Genomic DNA, 24,418 nt, shown 5'->3' on the forward strand with positions numbered 1-24,418 from the left:
GTCTCACAAGCAATGAGAAAAGGCTCATCAAATATGAGAGATCTCAAAAAAAAGAAAAGAAAAACCTCAAAGCACAACATTGTTAATCAACTATATCATAATAAAGATTTTTTTAAATTGAGGTATCCAATAAGACTAATAGCTATTTTCTCATCAGAAAACATGGAGTCAGAAGGCAATGAGATGACATATTCAAAATGCTTAAAGAAAAAGATCATCAACCAAGAATTCCTCTTTTCAGTAAAATTATCCTAAAGTTGAAGAAATTAATATAGTTCCAGGGAAACAAAAACTGAAAGAATCGTTGCTCTTAGACATTCCCTACAAAAAAATCTAAAGGAAATCCTTCAGACTGAAACAAAAGAACACTACACAGCAATTCAATTACACATAAATAGTACTGGTAAAGATAACAATATAGGTAAATAAAAAAGACAGTATACATGTATTTTTGTGACCTTTTTTTTATTTAAAAGGCAACTACATAAAACCACTATTATAAAAGTTTATTTATGTGCTTATAATGTATAAAGATGTAAGTTTTGACAATAACACAAAGAAGGAATAGAGCTACATGGAGCAAAGATTTTGTATAATAGTGAAATCGTTAGTATCAATCCAATCTAGACAGTTATAAATTAAGATGTTAATTGTAATACGCAAGAGACACTGAGAAAATAACTCAAAAATATATAGTAACAAGATATATATATATATATATATAATATATATAATATATATAATATATTAATTATATATTATATTATATAATATATTATAATATAATATAATATATATAATATATTATATAATATTATAATATATAATATATATAATATATAATATATATATAATATATAATAATATATATATATAATATATATATAAATATATATATTTATATATATAAATATATATAATAAGAAACAAGGGAATTAAAATGGCACACTTGAAAATAACCTATTTAAAACAAAAGAAGGCAGTAATGGATGACTAGAAGGGAAACCAAAGACATAAGACATAGAAAACTGGAAAATGCAAATCTTTTTTTTAAAAAATTCTTTATTTTATGTTGGAGTATAGCCAGTTAACAATGTTGTGATAGTTCCAGGTGCATAGCAAAGCAACTCAGCCACACACATATACATGTAGCCATTCTACCCCAAACTCCCCTCCCATCCAGGCTGCTACATAACATTGAGCAGAGTTCCCTGTGCTATACACTAGGTCCTTGTTGGTTATCCATTTTAAATATAGCAGTGTGTACATGTCAATTCCAAACTCCCCATCTCTTCTGTCCACCCTTCCCTCCTGGTAACCATAAGTTTTTTCTCTGCCAGTCTGTTTCTGTTTTGTAAGTAAGTTTATTTGTATCATTTTTTTTAGATTCTACATGTAAGTGATATCATATCTCTCTATGTCTTCACTCAGTTTGACAATCTCTAGGTCCATCCATGTTGCTGCAAATGGCATATTTCATTCTTTTAAATATATATATATATATATATTTATATATATATATATATATATTATATGTATATCCATTGTATACATGTCCCACATCTTCTTTATCCATTTCTCTATGGACACAGGTTGCTTCCATATCTTGGCTATTGTAAACAGTGCTGTAATGAACTATGGGGTGTATGTATCCTTTCCCATGTTTTTCTCTGGATATATGCCCAGGTAGTCATATGCAGGGTCATATGGTAGCTCTATTTTTAATTTTTTAAGGAACCTCCATACTGTTCTCCATAGTGGCCATACCAATTTACATTTCCACCAACAGTGTAGGAGGGTTCCTTTTTCTCCAGCCCTCTCTAGCATCTATTATTTGTAGACTTTTTGATGATGCCCATTCTGACCAGTGTGAGGTGATACCTCATTGTGGTTTTCATATGTCTGCTGCAAGTAGACCCCTTCCGTTGGCCCTTGCTGCACAGGCTGGGACACCTCTCCCCAACCCTTGCCACCACCTGCCACAGAAAGTTAAATTTGAAGAGAAGGGGAAGAGAGAAACATGGCCATGAGGAGAAGGATCTACCTGGAGCTGAGGAACCAGACTCTGGCAGCTATTTGAGAACTTGTCCTGGGCAATTGCAAGTCAAATGATGGGAAAATTGAGGACTTAATGGCTGAATTTGTGAACTTTGAACTCCTCAGTTTAGCAAATGTAGGCTTGATTTCCGTTTCAAATCTCCCCAAACTACCTAAATTGAAAAAACTTGAGTTCATTTTAGCATAAAAACTTTTAAATTTCACACATCTAAACTGAAGTGGAAATAAACAGAATGAAGTATTGATATACACTACAATATAGATGAAACTTAAAAACATTATGCCAAGAGAAAGAAGCCAGACACAAGAGGCCACATATCACATGCTTCCATTTCTATGAAACGTCTGACAGCAGATCACTGGTTGCCAGAGACAGGAGAGATGCAGAATGACTAATGGCATCAGGGTTTCTTTGCAGGATAATGAAAATATTCTGGAATTAGTGATAATGTTTGCACAAGTTTTTGAATATACTAAAATCCACTGAATGAACACTTTAAAGGGGAGAATATATGGCATATGAATTATATCTCAAAGAGGCTATCCAAACCAGAAGTCATTATACAAAAGCTACTACTTAAGGTCTGTGTCAGCCTCCAGAGGAATGTGGAAAAATAAAAGCTTCTAAAAGCATTTGTCCCATTGCTGTTGACCCCTTTGAAGATGCTCCTTACCTAAAACATTAAAGGATTCCAAACGTTTTGAATAGGGTCAAGTGTGTTTACTTAACATATGCTTTTAATACTTTAATTAAATATCTGAAAAAAGAAGAAGCATAGATTGCATTACTTGGAAGAAGTATTAAAGTGAGTAGATAAAATACGGGATGCAGGAACAATTATATCCTAATCATTGTTTGCCTCTTTATTAAGTAGTCTTTCCCAAAACTTACATCCTCTTTTGTTTTCTTCCTGAAAATACAGTTTGTGTCTCGAGTCTATGGATAGTATTTCTTCCTTAAATGATTTTCTAAATTTCTCAAATCAATCAAGAAATTTTGAATAATTTCTCTTTTTGTGTGACCCTTTCAGGTGTTACCTCCAAACACAGGCTGTCTTCATATTGATAGAGACTGTTCTGCTATATATTGCCATGAATCAAGCAGTGACATATACCATCCTTTTCAAAAACGTGAGCAGCTGAGAGTTAGCAGGTACATCATGAAACACACATCAGAGGTTATCTGTGAGGTCATGGATCCCGAAGGAAATACTTTTCAGGTAAAGTGCATCATTAGTATGGAAAGAGAGGTGATGGGTTTGCTTTTGAGATATTATACCCTAGAGAGTTCCCCAATGGCTTTTTATCTTATCTGCCTTGGAATTAGTTATCTACTTACTAGCAGTGCTCTGGACAACAGCAATTAATGTCAGTAGCTTTAATTCTCAATTATGCTTCATTAGGGGATAGCAAGCCCAATAATGAGGATGACTGAAATGTTAAAGCCAAATAAATAATTAGAACAAAAGGGGGGAAAGTTACTAAACATCTAAAAATAATGTTGACAAAGAAGAATAATGTAAGAATGCTCTGTATCTGGGTTTAAGTGAGAGAAAATACACAGGACAGCAGCAAGTCTGTTTGACTAGGTAGAGAATCCTTAGAAATATTATCAGCCTGAGGGTTCCAGGAGGGTTGAGGATGGGGAGATGGGAAGCTGGTGAGGTGCTTAGCTAGTCAGTGGTAGAGCTCTGTATTCTGTTTCTCTGTCCTTCCTCTTATTGCTAAGCCAGGCAGTGGCAAACCATGGTCGCTTGTTTATATGGGCCCTTGAGTTCAAAATGTGGGCTGACTGCATTTTACATTTTTAAATGGTTGGGAAAAATTGGAAGGAGAAGAGTATTTCATGACACAAAATAATTATAGGAAATTAAATTTCAGTGTCATTATATAGAGTTTTATTGGAACAGCAGCGCTCATTTGTTTGCATATTACCTGTGGCTGCTTTTGCATATAATGGCAGCATCGACTAGTTGCAACAGAAACTCTATGGCCTACAAACCCTAAAATATATACTATCTGACCCTTGACAAGGAGAGGTCCACCAGCCCTTTCTCTAGGCACTTTTTTTCCACTCCTCACCCCTTGGTGGAATTTCATGTGTTGGCTAGTGGGTGGCAAAGTTACTTTTTAGACTTGAAGCCCTGACAAAGAGTCCCCAACTTTGTATGGGATGCAGACAAGGCCTGATCCAAGTTTGTTTTTCTGTGCTAAGTAAGTGAGACTCTTCACAACATGAGTTCGGGCTACTAAGAGACTGATTAACAATGAACTGAAATTGAAACCTAAAACCCAAACCCTCTAAATTGAAATATCTAAGCCAAGCATTACACTAGGCTTTGATGTTGTTCTTGTGCCTTCCCTTCAGTGACCTTTTGGCCTAAACCACACTCTGTATCTAGACAGTAGCAATAGCTGGGAATGTATTTCTCAGAGTGAACCTCAATCTGTTTCCCAAGGTGGTCTATCCATGAGTCCTTAATTCTGTGCTTAGAATCCATACTGTCACTGTTAATATTTCAAGACAACTGTCACATGAGTAGTCTTTCCTCCGTGTTTAAATTCCCAGTTCCCTGAACTTATCCTCAGAAGATAAGATTGTCCCCTGGTGTGTCCCCTGCCATACTAGTCACCTTCCTCTGGTTGTATTCTGGTTTGTCTTCCCGTTTGTTTTCACATTCTCGGTGTAGTTGTCAGTGAAGATGTACTACTAGGTTTTCACTTTTATTCATGCAATCTATTGGGGCTTCCCTGGTGGCTCAGTGGTAAAGAATCCACCTGCCAATGCAGGAGATGTGGATTCGATCCCTGGGTCGGGAAGATCCCCTGGAGGAAGAAATGGCAACCTGCTCCAGTATTCTTGCCTGGGAAATCCCATGGACAGAGGAGCCTGGTGAGCTACAGTCCATGGGGCTGCAAAAGAGTCAGACACAGTTTTGTGGCCAAATAACAACAAAATACTTAGGGAATAATGCCTTATAAGTAAATATCCTTGATTTTCTGAATATCCAAAAGATTGCCTGCTTTCTCAAATGAGATCAACAAAAATGTAAGATTTACGGTTTTTTTTTTTTTTGGTTGCTTATATACTGTGTCCCTTAGGTCATGTCTGATGGTAGTGTATCAACCATCCTACCTGAAAACAACTTGGAAGACGATTTAAATGCAAAAGCTGAAGGTTATGACAGTTTGTCATCCACACACCTTCATAAGAATCATCTGCAAATCTATGGTGAACATGTCCCCAGGTAATATGATAAAAATAAAATCCTGACTTTTATTTTCAGTTCCAAGTTTAAGGAGCATTTTAGCTGAATGTGTCAAGGGATTAGATTTTTATTTCTACAAACAGGTTTTTTGTTATCTATGCTGATGGATCAGGAGTGGAGCTTCTTCGGGACAGTGACATAGAGGAGTACCTCTCCTTGGCATATGGAGAATCAACTACCGTAGTTCTTCAAGAGCCAGTTCAGGAACAACCAGGTAGAGAATCAGACTGGAAGTTGCTATGTCCCGCTACCAACTCTCATCCCCCATATCCAGTCTACACTGATGTGGTCTCTATGTTTTCCCCCTTGCTCACTTTTCAACTCTGCTTTCCACCTGGCCGTGTCAGCCTGGTTGTACCGTGATGTATGTTTGTACTATGCTTTATCTAAGCATCAACCTGTGTAAATTGTATGAGTCACTTTCCTACCTATAACTAGACTTGTATCTGCATGTAGGCTTGTTAGGTGGATTTAGTTATGTACCTACTTATATGTTAGTTTCGTCTTGGTAGTAAAAATCAAAAGTGAAGTATATTTCCTAACTTCATATTTTGTCATTTTGATGGTGTTGCCTTGATGAATTTAGTATAGCAAGAGAATAAAGTAGATTTGATGTGTCAGTTAGAAATCCAACGTGAAATATAGGATAAGTTATGTATTCTATTCATTGGGCATTTACATATTTTTATTAATTTCAAAGAAATTAGTGTATGACTAAAAATAGAGTCATACATTGCATTAGGTAAGAACCACTGTATATGTAACATGTGTATTTAAGCACAGAAAAAACAAAAAAACTTTCATGTTATCCATGCACCAAAGCAATATGCTATATCTATCTAGGTTTATGTGTGTGTTTCCTTTTTTATCTTTTCTCTGATTGGTGGGATATATTTTGTGTTCATTTATGAGTATACCCGCCTCTATATGCAGTTGTATTTTTGAATGCATCAATGTACATGTGTCTGATGTAATAAATTTGCTCTTTCTCTATGAATATGGAAAGTGGAGAGCTCTGACTGGTTGAACAGTGTGTGTGTAGAACTGTGAGAGAATAAGAATTCATCTCAATTTGCTTCATTAGTCAGTCATTTAACATCTACATGATAACCCACCATGTACCATAACCTGGCTGGGTGTTAGGGATACAATGGTGAGCTAAGAGAGCAACAAACCCTGCTTTCACAAAGCTTATTAGAGTCTAAGGAAAGAGATGGGCATTAATTACATATTCACACAAATACCTGTATGATTATAAAGTGGGATAAGGCCTATGGAGTAAAGGAATATGGTTCCATGAGGGCATCTAACAGGGGAGCCTGACATAATCTAGAAGGCTTTCCTGAAAACGCTGGAGCCAAGAACTGCTGGATGAGTAGGCACTAATTAAAATAGGAGGAGGAGCTTTCTTGGAAGAGGGAGCACAAAGCAGGAAGCTTGGAACTTTGGGGAACAGAGGAGAGAAGGCCAAAGGAGCCAAAGTATAGAAGGGAAAATAGCCCAAGTTGAGGAGGCAAGAGAAAACATTAAGGCCTCGGTTTTATCATATGAGCGATGGGAAGTCAGAGAAAAGTTTACATGGCGGACTAACATAGTCAGTCACCCCGCCTGTGGAAGGAGGTTCATTCACAGAGTAGAGGCGGGAAGGAAAGTTGATTGTTGCTCAGGTCCAAAACAGGATCTCTCTGCGGGAAATAGTCTAAGGTTGGGTCAGTGGAAGGGAAAGAGGTGGATGAACTCAAGAAATGTTTCATGGTAGAACTGACAGGACCTGCATGTGATTTCTGAAGGACAATGAAGTGTCAATGAATACGTTCAAGTGGTCTAAATCCAGCTTTTAGATGTTACTCTGACTAAAAGACTTTCCTTATTAGACCCTAAAGTCTTTAAGCATTATCGCTGTGTCTGGCTTATCAAATGTGTTTAATATTTGTCGAATTCCTCAGAGTATTTCTGACAGAGAAATGATCCTCTGATAACTCTCTGTGACCCAGGTGCCCTGAGCATTACCGTCCTTCGCCCTTTCCATGAAGTGTCACCATGGCTAATGAAGCGAGAACTAGATACGATTGTTCCTCCTAATCTCCAGTCAAGGACATGGGAGACCTTTCCCTCAGTTCAGGTATAAATTTTTCTGCTGTGAAGTTACCATATATGCGTATCCATCCATCCATGGACCAGAGCTCAGGTCTTCTGTATATTCACCTCTTTTCATTCTTATGTAAATTGTTAATGGGATCAAGGAGTTTTATATTTGAATACTTTGACACTTGTAGATTTTGAAGAAATATACCTGACTAATCTCAATTTTATTTTTTTAGCCTACATTGCTGGTTTGAACATCTTTCTATAACATAAAAATATCTACTCTGAGTAACCCATTACTGATATTATGCAATATAGAAAGCTTCCTTTCTACCAATATTTGCTAGTTTTAACACACAATCTTAGGTCTTTCACTTTCCCTTTGTTCTTAATTTATTAATGCACAAACTGAGTATGTAAGAATAATGTGAAATAGTAAATATAGTAACTCAGAATCTCAGTGTTAAAAAGTAAGCATTGTAATTGTGTTAGCTTAGAGAAGCCTCACCTAAGATTTTTTTTAAAGAATCAAAGAAAATACCTTGAGAAAGAATCATAAAGTCCTGCATCTTGCCAGATTTGTCATTTAATTTTGCAAGCAGTTTATGTAATATGTACAACAAATTGTCAGATGTTAAACTGTTAAATCAGTAAAGGCATTGGTAACATGATCAGGGAAAGATAGTAGTGTAAAGTGAGGAGGGTAATGTTTTTTAGTTATGATATTCTTGGTTTCTTTATCCAGTCTTATAGTAGTGGAAGCACAGGTAATGAACACGTAAGATAGCAAAGATCTCCTAGACCTCTGTTTTAGTTTGGTACCTGTAATCAACATGGTCAATGAAGGTGATCTGAATTATAATCTTGACTTTATCAATTATTAATGTGGAATTTGAGACAAGTCATCCTGGATCTCTACTTCCTTATCTGAAAATTGAAAGCTCACACCAAATGGTTTACTAAGGCTATCTCCAAGTTGAATGTATTTATTGCATTATGAGAAATAATATACCACATTTGAGATTAATGAAGGAAGTTCCTTCTCTTCCTCCACATTTCCTATAGCTGTGACCTCTGCCCAGTGGAGTGACCAAGCCCAACCAAGCAAGCTCCTGAGTAGCTGTCACTGACCATGCATTTGATACTGAAGAGCAACTTAAAGTGAAACACATCAAGCCCACACCACTCCTGAAAATCAATTACAAAAAAAAAAAAAAAAAACCCATAAGAGATGTGTGTCTACGCAAGGCACACATTTCTGCCCGAGAGATCCTGGGAAGATTCTGGCAGTGTGCTTAATCTAGAGTGAGCTCAAAGACCTCCCAGATCTATGGCTTGATTTCTCTCTCAAAGGATCTCTCCAAGCTTAATTCCAAATGTCTTAGGCTCTCTGTGGGTATAAAGATATATGTGTATGTGCTAAATCACTTCAGTCATGTCCAGCTCTTTGTGACCCTATGAACTGTAGCCCACCAGGCTCCTCGGTCCATGGGATTCTCTAGGCAAGAATCCTGGAGTGGGAGGCCATTTCCCCCTCCAATGGATCTTCCCAACCCAGGGATCAAAACAATATCTTTTGCATCTCCTGCGTTGTCAGGCGGGTTCTTTACCACTAGAGCCACCGGGGAAGCCCAGTTAGTCTCATGCATTTGGCATAAACAAGGCTTCTGCTGCATCACCATGGCAACAGCGTGGCTTAGTATCCCCTTAAAAGCTATCCAGTAGGACATCAGGCAACAGGATTTTAAAATGTCCTTATTTTTGATAACACATATAAAGAGGAAAACTTGTCCAGTTCATTCCCAATTTTCCTTATATTTGCAAAACTTTTTGGGAGCAGAGATCCCTTTTTTTCACTGTTGTATTCACTAACGAGAGGTTCCTAGCATATAGTGTCTCAGTTCAGTTCAGTTCAGTTCAGTCGCCCTGTCATCTCTGACTCTTTGTGACTGCATGGACTGCAGTGCGACAAGCTTCCCTGTCCATCGCCAACTCCTGGAACTTACTCAAACTCATGTCCATTGAGTCGGTGATGCCATCCAACCACCTCATCCTCTGTCATCCCCTTCTCCTCCCGCCTTCCATCTTTCCCAGCATCAGGGTCTTTTCAAATGAGTCAACTCTTCACAGCAGGTGGCCAAAGTATTGGAGTTTCAGCTTCAGCATCAGTCCTTCCAATGAACAGTTAGGACTGATTTCCTTTAGGATTGACTAGTTTGATCTCCTTGCAGTTCAAGGGACTCTCAAGAGTCTTCACCAACACCACAGTTCAAAAGCATCAATTCTTCAGCACTCAGCTTTCTTTATAGTGCAATTCTCACATCCATACATGACTACTGGAAAAACCATAGCTTTGACTAGATGGACCTTTGTTGGCGAAGTAATGTCTCTGCTTTTTAATATGCTGTCTAGGATGATCATAACTTTTCTTTCAAGGAACCAGCATCTTTTAATTTCATGGCTGCAGTCACCATCTGCAGTGATTTTGGAGCCCAAAAAGATAAAGTCTCTCACTGTTTCCACTGTTTCTCCATCTATTTGCCATGAAATGATGGGACCAGATGCCATGATCTTAGTTTTCTGAATGCTGAGTTTTAAGCCAACTTTTTCACTCTTCCCTTTCACTTTCATGAAGAGGCTCTATAGTTCTTCTTCACTTTCTGCCATAAGGTTGGTGTCATCTGCATATCTGAGGTTATTGGTATTTCTCCCAGAAATCTTGATTCCAACTTCTGCTTCTTCCAGCCCAGCGTTTCTCATGATGTACTCTGCATATAAGTTAAATAAGCAGGGTGACAATATATAGCCTTGATGTACTCCTTTCCTGATTTGGAACTGGTCTGTTTTTCCATGTCCAGTTCTAACTGTTGCTTCTTGACCTGCTTACAGATTTCTCAGGAGGCAGGTCAGGTGATCTGGTATTCCCATCTCTTTAAGAATTTTCCACAATTTGTTGTGATCCATACAGTCAAAGGCTTTGGTGTAGTCAATAAAGCAGAAGTAGATGTTTTATTGGAACACTCTCTTTTTCGATGAGCCAATGGATGTTGGCAGTTTGATCTCTCGTTCCTCTGCCTTTTCTAAATCCAGCTGGAACATCTGGAAGTTCACAGTTGGAACATCTAGACAGTTGGAACAGCTGGAACAGCTGTAAGTTCACTGTTGAAGCCTGGCTTGGAGAATTTTTACCAGCACTTTGCTAGCATGTGAGATGAGTGCAATTGTGTGGTAGTTTGAGCATAGTGTCTACGTAATAAGTGCACAGTGGAAGAAAAAGTCTAATGTTAAAACATACTCATTTCTTTGATGATGGTTTTGCTTATTTTGGTAACAGAAAAAAACTCCAGGACCTCCGTTTGGCACTCAGATTTGGAAGGGCCTTGACATTGGCTCCAAACAGTTAGTGAACACTCCAGCCCCTATACTGAAGAGCCCCAATGTGCTACAGATACGCCAGTTCATCCAGCATGAGGTCATAAAGAATGAAGTGAAACTGAAACTGCAGATTTCCCTGAAGGTAATGGATTGCAGGTAACCTGACCAAAAGAATCAGGAACAGGGCAACCATTCCTCTTGGTTTCCTAAGAAACCTGAACTTACGGAATTTTACCAATTTTTATTTAATGCAACACATGATTGCCAATCTTCTAGTGGGTAGGAGGTTGAATGATGGAAAATACTTCATGGTTCCCATAAGGTAGAGGAAGTATTGAGGCTCCAAAGACATTGAGAAGATAAGTATCTTTTAAATGTGATTGCAATATCGTTGTCCTCCTTTCTCACTCTATGGAAAACTGATCTAGTAACCTCTGGAAAAAGGTAGAACTGCATATTAACCTGATACTTGTCCATAATGTAAGTTACTTCCTAGTTTTTCTCCTTCTGTGACCAGGCATATTGTATTATATAACACTTCTTGAGCATTTCTGACAGACTGCTGGCTGTCTGTTTATCAGTGGCAACTAGTTACTGGTTGAAAATGGGAAGCAATGGTATTCCCTGAATAATCTTCATTCTTCCCTGGAAGAAAAGGATTTTGTTAGTCTTTGGAAACAACCTGAGATTTTGCTGATATGTAGTTCACTGTGTAAGCATGTCTGTAATGTCTATCAGGTGTGTCAACGCTCTCAGAACATGTGTCAGATGTGTTTAGTTTATGGTTGTATATCCAATACCTGGCATACTGCAGGGGGCCGTTATTCATGAAAATTCAACTATTTGCGGTTTTTAGCAAAGGCATGAACTGAGCAACTTACATTCATAAGTATCATCTTAGAGACTATACCTGCAGAGGACTCCAGAAATCACCTGTCCCAACTCTGTCCATTTTATTGATGAGGACGCTGAGTGGGAAGCTGGGCTTCTCTGAGGTCTGCAGACAATTCTAATGGCCTATGGCTCTTATGGCTTTACTCTTGAGCATTTTGGGTCTTTGCTAATTAACGTATTAAGGAAAAGCCTTTCCAGATTGCTTGACTAGTAGCTGGTTGCTGAGTATTGTAAACTTACATATTCTTAACCTTCTGTAATATTTCCAGTTGATGTTAACTCTTTTGTATCTCTCCCTACCATACTTCTGTGTTTTATTGATTTCTTTTATTCTACTGCCTTAGGATTATATAAACCACATTCTAAAGAAAGAAGATGAGTTGCAGGAAATGACAGTTAAAGATTCCAGAACTGAGGAGGAGAGAGGCAATGCTGCAGATCTCCTCAAGCTGGTTATGGTGAGAAATTGTTTTCTATTCTAGTGTTTTTTACTTTTGTTTCAATATTCAATGCATCAAGACAAAGTATTGTAAATAACAGCTATTTCTGTCACTTTTATGAAGTTTTTATTCCCTCCTTATAATTTCGTATTTCTGTAGAACCCTGATTCCTTACATGTATCACATTTTGTAAACGCTTTTTGAAAGAAAGTGAAAGTGAAGTCTCTTAGTCGTTTCTGACTCTTTGTGACCCCATGGACTGGCCTGCCAGGCTCCTCTGTCCATTGGATTTTCCAGGCAAAAATACTGGAGTTGGTTGCCATTTCCTTCAGGGGATCTTCCTGACCCAGGGATTGAACCCAGGTCTCCCACATTGCAGGCAAACTCTTTCACCATCTGAGCCACCAGAGAATCCCAATATGATGCTTTTTAGTCTATTCCTTAACTCATAAATAATTCTGAAGACTCTTAAATAGAAGGTTTTATTGTCTTCAGAGAAGCTGGCATTCATTGAAATGTATGACTTAATAAATGAAATTGGAAGAAGGAGGAAAAAGCAATTTCTACACTGAAGTGTAGAATGATTTCCACTTTTAGAAATTTGCTAAATGGAAGAAATGACTAAAAGAAAAATCACTTTTTGTATCAGCATTAAAAATGAATTCATTTTACAGTAGTTTCCATAAAAGATCAATTTGTGTACATAAAGAAGAATCTTTCTAAACAAAGTAAATTTTGTATGTAATATAATAATTACTGTTAAGGAACTCTCTCTTCATTTCAGTCTTTCCCTAAAATGGAGGAAACTACAAAAAGTCATGTTACTGAAGGTAATTATACTTAATATTTTTCTGTAAAATAGTTATAGATTTCAAAGGAGTAATCTTAAATACACTTCTCAGTTATTCTCTCATCTGATAGCAAAGTAGCATATACATATTTCTGTTGGCATATTGGCCATGTTGTACTGTAATGACTTGTTTATATGCTTTCCTGTCCAAATTGTGAGAGTCTGAAAACCATGATTGCCTCAAATTCATTTTTATCACATGTTGAGTGAAAAATGTTGACATTTGGCTTTTAAGTTAGTCTCAACTTGTATTTAGAACATAGCAAATATCCAGGAAGGAAGCAGTCAACCAAATAACACTCTACCCCTAACACACACGGACACATACACAAAACTTTGGAGCAACTACATAGGTATAACAAACACCTTGCCGGGCTTTACACTGCATGTAGCCCAAGCAGTCTACTTTCGGAAAGCAATTTATCTGGGGCTATATACAGCCCCGGTGAACTCGGTTATTTAGTTTCATAGTTCATAGGAGATAAGCAGTGGAGAATTTTTGTGGTTTGGGGTTTTCTTTTCTCTTTTGACTGTATGACAAAAGTCAGACACTGGCAGTCACAGGCTCCGTTCGGCCCACAGATGTGTTTTGCGTGTCCTGCATGGTGTTGGCTTGCACAGTTGTGTTGCTGTTTTGTATATCTGAGTCTTCCACTACCGTACAGTGACATGTAGCTGAAGACGATTAGCAGCTGTCCCTCCAGGACTGCCATGGACAAAAGAATCCACCAAAGCCCCCAATGTCTCCCGGTCCTTACAGTCTGTTGTTGCTCTTTCTGTCAGTGGCCTCTTACATCAGGGTTGCCAGATTTAACAAATAAAAATACAGAAGACCCAGTCAAATTTGAATTTCAGAGAAACAACAAATATTTTTTTATTATGAGCAAGTTCCAAAATAACAAGGAGCATGCTTATACTAAAAAAACTGTTATTGCTTCTCTGAAATTCAAATTTGACTAGATGTCCTACACTGGTAACCCTACATTGTAGCATTTGAATTTTTAACCTCTGGTGTGAGGGAACAATCAGTGAACAGGTAAATGCACCAGTTGCCCATTAGTGAAGGATGAACCACATGTATTTTTCAAACAGACAAACAGATGCAGGAATCAACAGTCTTGCATGTTTACAGCTGCCCTGACACATTAATAGTGGTGATGCTAAGTCATTGGTCCCCAAAGTACTTCCTAAAGCACTAGTCTATGACATGGTTCCAGAGAAAAATGAGTTTTATGATAAAATAAGTTTGGATACTGCTGCATAATGCGTTATTTTCTTAGCCACAAGGTACATGAACTAATTAAGGATTCAGGAAAGTCCTAAAGTAATGAAACATAGTTAACCTTGTATAAATCAGTATTTCCTAAACTCATAAAACCATGGGTATGGAACCTTCCTTTCTTTTTTTTTTTTTATCTCCTGTTAACATGTTGCTGAGACCATGTTGTAGAATAACCTCTGAGAATCACTGCCCAAATTATCAAACAACCATCATATTGTATTCATATTCTTGGATTCAGATCCTAAGATATATTTTAAAAAACACAAATTCAGTAAGATATTTAATTTGGGGGAGTTTTGGTGCTCCAAATGTGAAGAAACTCGGGTAGAACACTGATTCCCCTGTTGATGTGGGACAGATGAGGAGTTTGCCACATTTTACATTTTGATTCTAAGATGTGTGTTTTCTAGAGGGATATTTCATAGAGCTACCTGGTTTCCTGTGATATTATAATTTGGCCATGGAAATTCTAGTAAACACTTGAGAAGCTAAATATAGACTCTTAGAAAACATCTCAGATGAGTGAGTGTTGGTTGTGTGATGTGCTGTCAAGAAGTGAGGATAAAAGCTAAATCCATCTATTTTTAAAGTTGCAGCCCACCTAGCTGATTTATTTAAGCAGTCTTTGGCTAATGCTACAGAATGTCCACCAGAAACCTTTGAGACAGATTTCCTTGAAAAGAAATTGAGGTAAGCTGATCCAACAATGTGTTCCAGTCAGTAGTAAGGAAATGAGGAGGAAATGGAGAGATAAGAGTATTATACTCTTATTATATCACCAGTATTATACTGGGGGTGATAATATCCAGGAATTCTTAGCCTTTCATCTTCCACGCTGTTAACAATTTATCCTGCAAGGGTGGTTTTTCTTCTGTTGTCTGTAGGCTGAGAGCATTACCCTTTTTCATCGTATTTTTCCTTTCCTTTTACATAGGCACACAGAGACTACAAAGCACTGGAAAGAAAAGTTAGCTCAAAAGAGGTAATTCTATCCTGAAGTCTACATAAGCGTGTGAAAGGCCCAGCTTTGTGGAGTCATGGAATTTTAGGATGGGATGGTTTGCAAGGTCCTACCGTCCAGGCTCCCACTGTTCTTAAAATCTCTGTTAACACATTTCTGCCCAATGGTCGTTCATTGTTTGTGCAGTGATGTTGTAATCTTTTGAGGAAACCCATTTGAGCATTAGGTAGATCCTCTCTCTGTCATAAGCAAGAAAGCTCTCATGTATTCCCTGTGCTTTGGTAATTCTAATATATTGATAAATATTCTAGAACTTAATGCAGAGCATAGTCATAAACTCGCAAGGGTTCTTATAATGCACATGAGAAATGTACTCTAAGCACTATGTGTGCTGGTTTCCTTTCAGTCTTAGCTGAGGATTCCAACCCCAGCCCTCTTGCCCTAAAGAAAGGAAGCCAGATATATGTATTGGGTATATAGTAGTACATATTGTACCATTGTACGCATTTGCATGGCTGCTCTCCAGAATGGCTCCCAGGATGAATATGCTTCTTAATAAAAACGTCTGGGTTGTGGAATGTGTTGGAGAAGTGGTGAGATAAGACCTTAGGTCTCATGGGCCACCCCCCTATAAAACTAGAAGATATATACTGTCCTATAGAATATCCCTGAAAGGATTTCCAAGAGCCTGGTGACAGAGTCTGTGGGGAAGGAGTTTGAGAGGTTAGGGGACAGTGTAAGATGAACTTCCTTTCCATTATGTAGTCTTTTCTACTTATGTACACGTGCATGCATTATCCATTCAAATTTAAATTTTTTTGAAATATTTAACATTTTTTATTTTAACCCATAGCTAGGTAATGGCAAGCCAACAAACGTTTTTGAAGAAGAAGGTGCTACATGGAATTAGATATGGGTCCTAGAAAAGAGAAGGGCTAACAACATGGAAAATGGATGGGAGATGAGGGTGAAGGAAGAAGAAAGTTTCCAGGGTATAGGAGGTGGTCAACAAATGACAGATGCTGTGGAAGAATTGGAAAGGAAAATGAAAAGACGAATTTGGGCTTATCAGTTGGAAGGTTTATTGATTTCTTTTGTGAGGACAGTTTTAAGAGAGTGGTAAGCAGTAGCTAGACTGCCATAGATTGATGAATGAGTCCATTGAGGCAGTAGAGATTTAAAGAGAAACTCAAGTTGTTTAATAGGACAATTTCCATTCAGCCAGTATTTCTAGAGAGGCCATCTAGTATAAGAGAAAAAGCACTCGTCTTAAAGGCAGCAGATCTAGAATCAGATCTTCCATTTGATTATCTGGACGAAGGTCTTCCATTTGATTATCTGCAGACTGTATGATGCCAGCTGGCTGTTTTACTTCAGTAAAATTGACTTCAGGATTTCAATTTGCTTATCTGTAAAGTGAGGATGATTAGACTGCCTATTGTCTAAGACCTCTGTTAGTTCACTAACAGCTGACATGCATGGGCACTAATCAAGATCACTGGCTAATGGCATACCCCCTGGGTTTTAATTCAGACTTCACCTCTTACTGGTGACGTGATTTAGGGTAGGTTACTTAACTCCTATGCAGGCTTCCCTGATGGGTCAGTGGTAAAGAATCTGCCTGCAGTACCGGAGACCTGGGTTCTATCCCTGGGTTGGGATAGAGAAGGAAATGGCAGCCCACTCCAGTCTTCTTGCCTGGGAAATTCCATGGACAGTGGAGCCTGGCAGACAACAGTGCATGGGGTTGCAATAAAAGTTAGATATAACCTAGCAGCTAAAACTTACATGCACATTTAACTTCTATATGCCTTGATTTTTTTGACAAATAAAATGTAAATGTAAAGTACTTTGCAAAGCTTTCCTGGCATGCAATAAGCTCTGAAAAATGAAAATTATTTCAGATAGGGTTAGGTTCAGCTACATTTACAAATAACCACCCAATCAGTACTTTTACAAGAAAGAAGTTTATTTTTCCTAAGGTAAAAGAAGTCAGAGGTGGGTAATCCCTGGCAAGCAGTGCCACAATACCATCAGGAGCTAAGATTCTTTTCTTTTTTCTGTTTCATCATTCTTGGCACATGATTTCTATCCTCAAGTTGCTTCATAGTTGCAAGATGACTGCTGCAACTACAGCCGTTTCATTCATATTCTAAATAGTAGGAGAAGAGTTGAGGCAAGGACAAGAGGATAACCTTCCAAGTGAGACCTCTCTGAAAGCTTTCTGAGGTCCTACCTAATGACTTCAGTCTGCATCTTACTGGCTGTCCGTATATTCAAGGAAGGTTGGGAAGTATACTTTTTAGCTTTTTTAGTTAGACCATTGCCTTCCCCCCAATACAGGTTCTAGTATTGGAAAGATGGCTAGCAGGATTATTGTCATTGTTTTTATTTTACTTTGTGATCATTAATCTTATTATTCATAAGCCATTCATTCCCCAAGTTTCTGTGTATATTACCATTGCTACTGAAATTTTGGAAATCAGTAGAATTTAAAGGTCAATTAAACTTTAGAGAACTGGAAAGGCAGGCAAAAAGGTTAACATGTGGTTTGTAGCCTTCTGAGATCAACTGTAAAACTAAACTACAAGCTGGTGTCATTATTTTCTAGCTTACATGAAAGTCTAATTTCCAATGAAGGAAATGTCTGATTCTAGAAGAAGCAGAAAATGAACTAAAACAATTTGACAGAAAAAAAATGCCTGAGTTAATTCTTATCAGTTTTACTGTTAGGGATCTGCATTTTCTGTGGGATTTAGAGCTGAAACACAAGCAAATAACATTTTAAAATATTCTTTGTCATCTTTTGCATCATTACGGAAATATCTACCAGGAAGGAAATTGAAAAAACACAGAACTATCTAAAGGAAATTAGGAGCAAAGTAATATCGCCCTACTTCAAATCTGAACTGAGCCAGCTTTATCAGTCTCAGGTAATTGAATGTAATTGAATGAATCCTCATAAGATTTGATACAATGCCTATGCTATTAATGTAACCTACCTATCATGATACTGTTTCTTCCCTGCTTCAACCATCAACCCAACTGCCTAGCCCATACTCTTCAAGTCCATGTTTTCACAAGCATATGAGAGAGAAGTTCTTTGCCAATATATTACTATAGCCCCACCTCCCTGCCTTGCATTAGCGCTATTAATTACATTCTCCCACCTCTATTTTAAGCCATTTTGGGGGATTGAATTCTCCCTATTGATGATTACTCTCCAATAAATACCATTTTGAAAGTTTTATTCTATTAAAATATCCTCACTCATCAGCTGTTGAGGCAACACTAAGAGATTATGAGTTCTGGGAAGTCTGTGGAAGGAGAATATGCCTCACCTCTTCTATGAAATCTTGAAACTCTAAAGCAAAAGGAGTATTGTCATGTGCTCAGAACTCCCTGTGCTTCTGTGAAAATTCCAAATGCTATTATTTACCACAGGTGGCCTGACAAGAAAGTACGGAAAATCAATTAAGTTACTCTCTTGAAAATCTTATAGTTTACAAACCTTTTTCCCAGGGCCTTAAAAAACATGCTTTAATCACTCCTCACCAACCCAGTGTGATTGTAGCAGTTGCCTTTCAGCCATGAGTTAAGTCTAAAATAAATCTTTGGTTTTTCCTTTAAGTTTAATTATCTGAACACCCTTTCCAAAAACTTGCCTCCTTTTACAAAGAAAGACGAGGATGCAAGCAAAGAAGTCGCTCAAGATACATCCAGTCTTCCTCCAGGTGTGTGTTCATGTAGCTCTTACTCCTGTTCATGTAGAACATAGCCAGTTTCCTACCACTTTTTGTCTCAGTAATAGCTAATGATAGAACCCATGTGACCTATGTATTACAGATTTGGCTGAGTTATATGAGGAAGCTAAGCTGTAAAAAAAATTTAGTTTTCATCCAGTATGCTTAAAATTTGCCTGAAAGTATTAAGAAGACCTGACTAAATATAAAAATCATGGGAGTATTGAAAGGTTGTAGAAGAATGGGGTGTCATGACGTCTCAAAGTATCACCTCGCATATTGCCTACTAATTATGAGGTGAATTAATGGAGAAAGATGGCACTTCAACCTTAATCAGGTGATCAAGCTCCTACCAATTGCAAGACCACCTAGCATTAAGTGTTTTCTCATATAGCACAATACAGAGTTCCTAGGACCTGTGTAGAATTCTTGCCAAAAATCTTTAACCAGAATTTCATCAAAAGGAAAAAAGCCAAGAAATCCAGAATGTAGACATTTTATAAGACAACTGACAAACTCTTCAAAGAAGTCAATGTCATTTTAAAAATGTTAAAAGATGAGGTGATTGTTCTATATTAAAAGAGACAAAAGAGACCTGAAAACTGCCTGTAATACATACATTTTAGATGCTGGATTGAGAAAGAAACAGCTATGGAAGATATTTTGGAGCAATTAGTTGAGTCCGATTTAGGGACTATATGAAAGGGTATTGTGGGATTACTGTAAGTTTTCTTGGGTATGGTGCTGATGTTGTAAACATGTAGTGGACAAGTCTTCATTTCAGGAGATGCATGTTGAAGAATTTAGGGATGAAATGAAATTTAGTTCTTCTCTTGAATAAACTGGGTTGTTAAAATAACCAGACAGAGGGATCTTCTGCTGTACAATGCAATACCATGAGCTCAGCTGCCTGGAATGAGGACAGCCAAGGAAAATACCAAATTACTGCAGTATTTGCAAAACAAAGATTAAGGCTGGAACAAGGACTTGTAGATGTGATGGAGCCCAGTCAGGGATAAAGGCACCCTGAACAGATGACACTAACCAGCCAAGCCTATCTTTCCTTTGAAAGGGGGCCAAGGCCACAATATTTTCAGCATGGTCCTTCAGGCAGTTGCCACCATTTAACTAGGGTTGGCACACACATAAGTTGAAATGTATTTGCATCCTCAGTCCTTGAAATGTATATATTTAAAATTTGTTTCATATTGCACTGATGTCTTAGAGCACATTTTAATACAGAGCTACATTTTCAAAGTAATAAATGGACTTAAGATTGGAAATTTTTTTTAAAAAGAAATGACAATTCAGTTACTTTAAATTACCTGGTCTCTGTTTCATAACCCAAGATAACAACTGCTCTCTGGTCATAAGGCCCAGAAAGAACCAGCTAGCTCCTTGGGAGGGAGTCTTACAGACACTGTCCTGTTTGTTAATGGCAAACATTGTATCATATAATGAAAAATCCTGGATCTTAAAGACTTGCTTCCATTTACTCTCTTTAAAGAGGGTGGGGGGAAAGCACTTTGTTCATTGTAATATACACATTAGTAGTCATTGTATCGCTGTCCAAAATATCACTTTAAATTATTTGTTTGGATTTTTTATTTCAGATTCCCAGAAAAATAAAGTGTCAAAACAGGAATCCTCAGATATACTTAGTGTTTCAAAATCAGAGAACCTTGAGGATACCAAGGAACCTGCTAGCCAAAAGCAAACTGAAAATTTAACAGTAACTATCAAAGGTATGGCAGTCTACTGCTTTATCTCATTGCTTCTCAAAACTGAACATCGTGTCTTTTTGGAGTACAGGAGGTGGCCCTCGGGGCATGGTTGGCAGTTACAGAAAAAATCCTAGTGCGTCATGGATTGTGAACCTGCAGGACTTTGTAAGGCTTCTTAGCACATCTGGGTATCTCAAAAATTATTTTGAGAATGACTACAAGTCCCAGAATGAAGGAAAGAAATGACAAATTTTTGAGATTCATTATTTTATTTCTCCAAGTTATTTTGATTCATTTATTATTTTATGCCTTGTGGTTCTAAGAGTTTGTGTGATTTACTGAAAGTCAGGAACCCAGTAGCTTTGTTGAGCCATGAGTGGCTTGGTAGTTGGACTTAGATTTACCTATGATTTCAATACTTCTTTGGCCTGCAGGTGCTGCTGGAAGAGAAACATCTGTCTTACACAGCGTGTCATCTTATTGGGGTAGCAGAAACTCAAGTGTGGAATACCACAGAATAGTTTCTAGTTCCTGTGGAGTCACATTACACTGATTTAACTGAAGTCAGCTGAACTAAATATGATTGGGAAAGAAAGAAAGGAAGGGAGAAAGAGAGGGGAGGAGAAAGGAAAGGAAGGAAGGAGGGATAATTTAAATTGTCTAGATAAATTTGCACTCCCTGATTCCTGTGGGTACGTTCCATTTTGAAAGTGAGGAGAGGATCAGTTGATGGGTCTTAGTTACCTCTTATAGAAGCAACATCTTGCTTCATTTATGAGTCAGAACTAAGAGATTTACTTTATGCAAGCCCTTTTGCTTTCCTGACTCTAATCTTATGTCTCCTGTGAGGTTTGTTCATTTAGGAGGTGACTTACTCATTGTCCCCTGGAGACAGAAATGGCAGCCCACTCCAGTATTCTTGCCTGGAGAATACCATGGACAGAGGAGACTGGAAGGCCACTGTCCATGGACTGGCAAAGAGTCAAACGTGACTGAGTGACTTTCACTTCACTTACTCAATGTCAGGCACTGTTTTAGGCATGGGAATACAGCAATTAAGAAGCCAACGTCCTATGCAGCTGAACATACTATGAGCAGACCTAGACAATAAGTAAACAAATAAGTTCAGATGGTATTAAGTGGTGTCACATAATGTAACAGTGTAACGAATGGAGAGTATCTGAGGAGAGAGATACCACTCAGTTAGAGGGTTAGAAGGCCCTTCTGTGAAGGGACATTTGAGCTGAGACAACAGAGGCAAGAGGGAGGTAGCCATGCAAAGACTGAGGGAAAGGAATATTCCAGGTAGTGGGAACAGCAAACATGAAGAGGAGAAGAAATAGAAATAAAAGGAAGGCATGGACCTGGAAGAAAATGGGCATTGGAACAATCAGAGGAAGATGAGGTCAGAGAGAGGGGCAGTAGTAAGATCCCATGAGGAGTTTTGAGTTTTATTCTAGGAGGTGAAAGGGAACATGACTCAGTCATGTCTGACTCTTTGCGACCCCATGGACTATACAGTCCATGAAATTCACCAGGCCAGAATACTGGAGTGGGTCGCCTTTCCTTTCTCCAGGGGATTTTCCCAACCCAGGGATCAAACCCAGGTCTCCCGTATTGCAGGCGGATTCTTTACCAGCTGAGCCACAAGGGAAGCCCAGGAATACTGGAGTGGGTAGCCTATCCCTTCCTCAGAGGGTCTTCCTGACCCAGAAATCAAACCGGGGTCTCCTACTTTGCAGGTGGATTCTTTACTGAGCTATTATTCTAAGAGGAGTTGAAGTCAAACCCCACCGGAAGGTTTTGAGCAGCAGGGTCATTATATGACAAGCTTATGTTTTAAAAAGATCCCTCTGGCAACTGTGTGGACAATGGTTCATGAGAAGGGAAAGGGGAGGACTGGAGAAAATGGAAGTAGGGAGGAAGCAACAGAGGATATTTGTGATGTGGACAGAAACCTGGACTAGGGGCTCAAGGCAGAGGTGGTGAGAAGCAAATTAATTGGAAATATATCCAGTGTATATATGTGTGAGTGTGTGTGTGTGGGGGGGGGGGTATCGGAGGTAGAGTCAGCAGGGCTTGCTTGTTGATCGGATATGGGGCTGAAACAGAAGAAGAATCAAGGGGATTCCTGGATTAACTAATGTGACGAGTTGTGAGGCTGAGAATTGGTAGTTGCAACAAGTTTCCAGGTGATGCTGGTATCACTGATACAGGATCATGTGTTGGCAACTGCTGCCCTACGGCAAACTCTAGAATGTAAAATCAGGCAGAGAAGGAGCCAGTAAAGGCAATTAAGAAGAAAAAGCCAGCAAAATAGGCGAAAAATGGGAGTGTGGAAATCACTGAGTGTTTTGAATATATTAAATGCCCCAGGAAAGTTGAGTAAGATAAAAAATAACCATGAAATTGGATACTATCTAGGTCACTGGTGATCTAGACAAGAGCAGCCCCAAGGCACAGAGGAGACCAAAGTCAACTAGAGCCTCTATGTATAGAATGGCTAAGGAGGAATCGACAGCAGCAGCAGGAATGGATAGCTGTAACCAAGAGTTTTGTTGAAAAAATAAAGAAGACTGCAGGTGGAGGGAGCTGTGTTACTAAGTGAGAGGTTTTTGGTTTTGTTTTAAATTAGACATAGTAGGGACTTCCCTGGTGGCCCAGTGGCTAAGACTCGATGTTCCCAGTGCAGTGGTCTCAGGTGTGATCCCTGGTCAGGGAGCCAGATCTCACATGCCACAACTAAGAGTTTATTGCCTCAACTAAAGATCCCGTATGTGGTAATGAAGATCCTGTGTGCTGCAACTAAGACCCAGCACAGTCAATACAATTTTTTTTTTTAATTAGACATACTAGTAGAATATATTGATTTGCTAAATGATGATAATTCTGCATCAAGAGAGAACTTGTGATGCAAGAGAAGGGAACATAATTGCAGGACAGCAAAGTGTTAAAAAAAGGTGAGAGACCATGACCTTTGGGGTAGACCCTGAGTCAAAGCTATGGTTTTTCCAGTAGTCCTGTATGGATGTGAGAGTTGGACTATAAAGAAAGCTAAGCACCGAAGAATTGATGCTTTTGAACTGTGGTATTAGAGAAGACTCTTGAGAGTCCCTTGGACTGCAAGGAGATCCAACCAGTCCATCCTAAAGGAAATCGGTCCTAAATGTTCATTGGAAGGACTGATGCTGAAGCTGAAACTCCAATACTTTGGCCACCTGATGTGAAGAGCTGACCCATTTGAAAAGACCCTGATGCTGGGAAAGATTGAAGGCGGGAGGAGAAGGGGACGACAGAGGAAGAGGTGGTTGGATGGCATCACCGACTCAATGGACATGAGTTTGAGTAAGCTTCAGGAGTTGGCAATGGACAGGGAGGCCTGGCATGCTGCAGTCCATGCAGTCACAAAGAGTCAGACATGACAGGGGTGACTGAACTGAACTGAACTGAACTGAATGGCAGAGTTTACCTTGGATGTGAGTAGGGTCACCTCATCCATAGTGGCAGGAGAGAGGAGAAAGACTACAGGTACATGGGTGGGTGGGTTGTGGTTTGGTATCGGGAAGGTGAACCAGTGTGATGTCAAAGGAATGGATGTAATGAGAGCATAGAGAACCCATTCCAGAGAAACAGGAAAGCAAAGCAAGAAGGCGTGACTTATTGTTTAAAGTGACAGTGTCTGTTGACTGGAGCTCTCAGGAAGCCAAATAATTGCTTGGCAGATATGATCGAGTAAT

At 38.6% G+C, this 24,418-nt stretch overlaps 1 protein-coding gene across 1 annotated transcript in view; it reads left to right on the forward strand.

Moving 5' to 3' along the window:
- Positions 1 to 24,418, forward strand: part of SPAG17 (sperm associated antigen 17) — a 241,938-nt gene that overhangs the window by 196,232 nt on the left and 21,288 nt on the right. The window contains exons 32-43 of the mRNA XM_065927103.1: positions 3,090 to 3,278; positions 5,161 to 5,306; positions 5,411 to 5,541; positions 7,322 to 7,449; positions 10,747 to 10,929; positions 12,026 to 12,139; positions 12,906 to 12,951; positions 14,844 to 14,943; positions 15,188 to 15,235; positions 18,048 to 18,147; positions 18,846 to 18,948; positions 20,571 to 20,702. Coding sequence (XP_065783175.1) covers positions 3,090 to 3,278; positions 5,161 to 5,306; positions 5,411 to 5,541; positions 7,322 to 7,449; positions 10,747 to 10,929; positions 12,026 to 12,139; positions 12,906 to 12,951; positions 14,844 to 14,943; positions 15,188 to 15,235; positions 18,048 to 18,147; positions 18,846 to 18,948; positions 20,571 to 20,702 — 1,420 coding nt within the window. The remainder of the gene's footprint in view (positions 1 to 3,089; positions 3,279 to 5,160; positions 5,307 to 5,410; positions 5,542 to 7,321; positions 7,450 to 10,746; positions 10,930 to 12,025; positions 12,140 to 12,905; positions 12,952 to 14,843; positions 14,944 to 15,187; positions 15,236 to 18,047; positions 18,148 to 18,845; positions 18,949 to 20,570; positions 20,703 to 24,418) is intronic.

Source organism: Muntiacus reevesi, chromosome 1 (genome assembly GCF_963930625.1).
Source record: "Muntiacus reevesi chromosome 1, mMunRee1.1, whole genome shotgun sequence".
Lineage (NCBI taxonomy): Eukaryota > Metazoa > Chordata > Mammalia > Artiodactyla > Cervidae > Muntiacus > Muntiacus reevesi.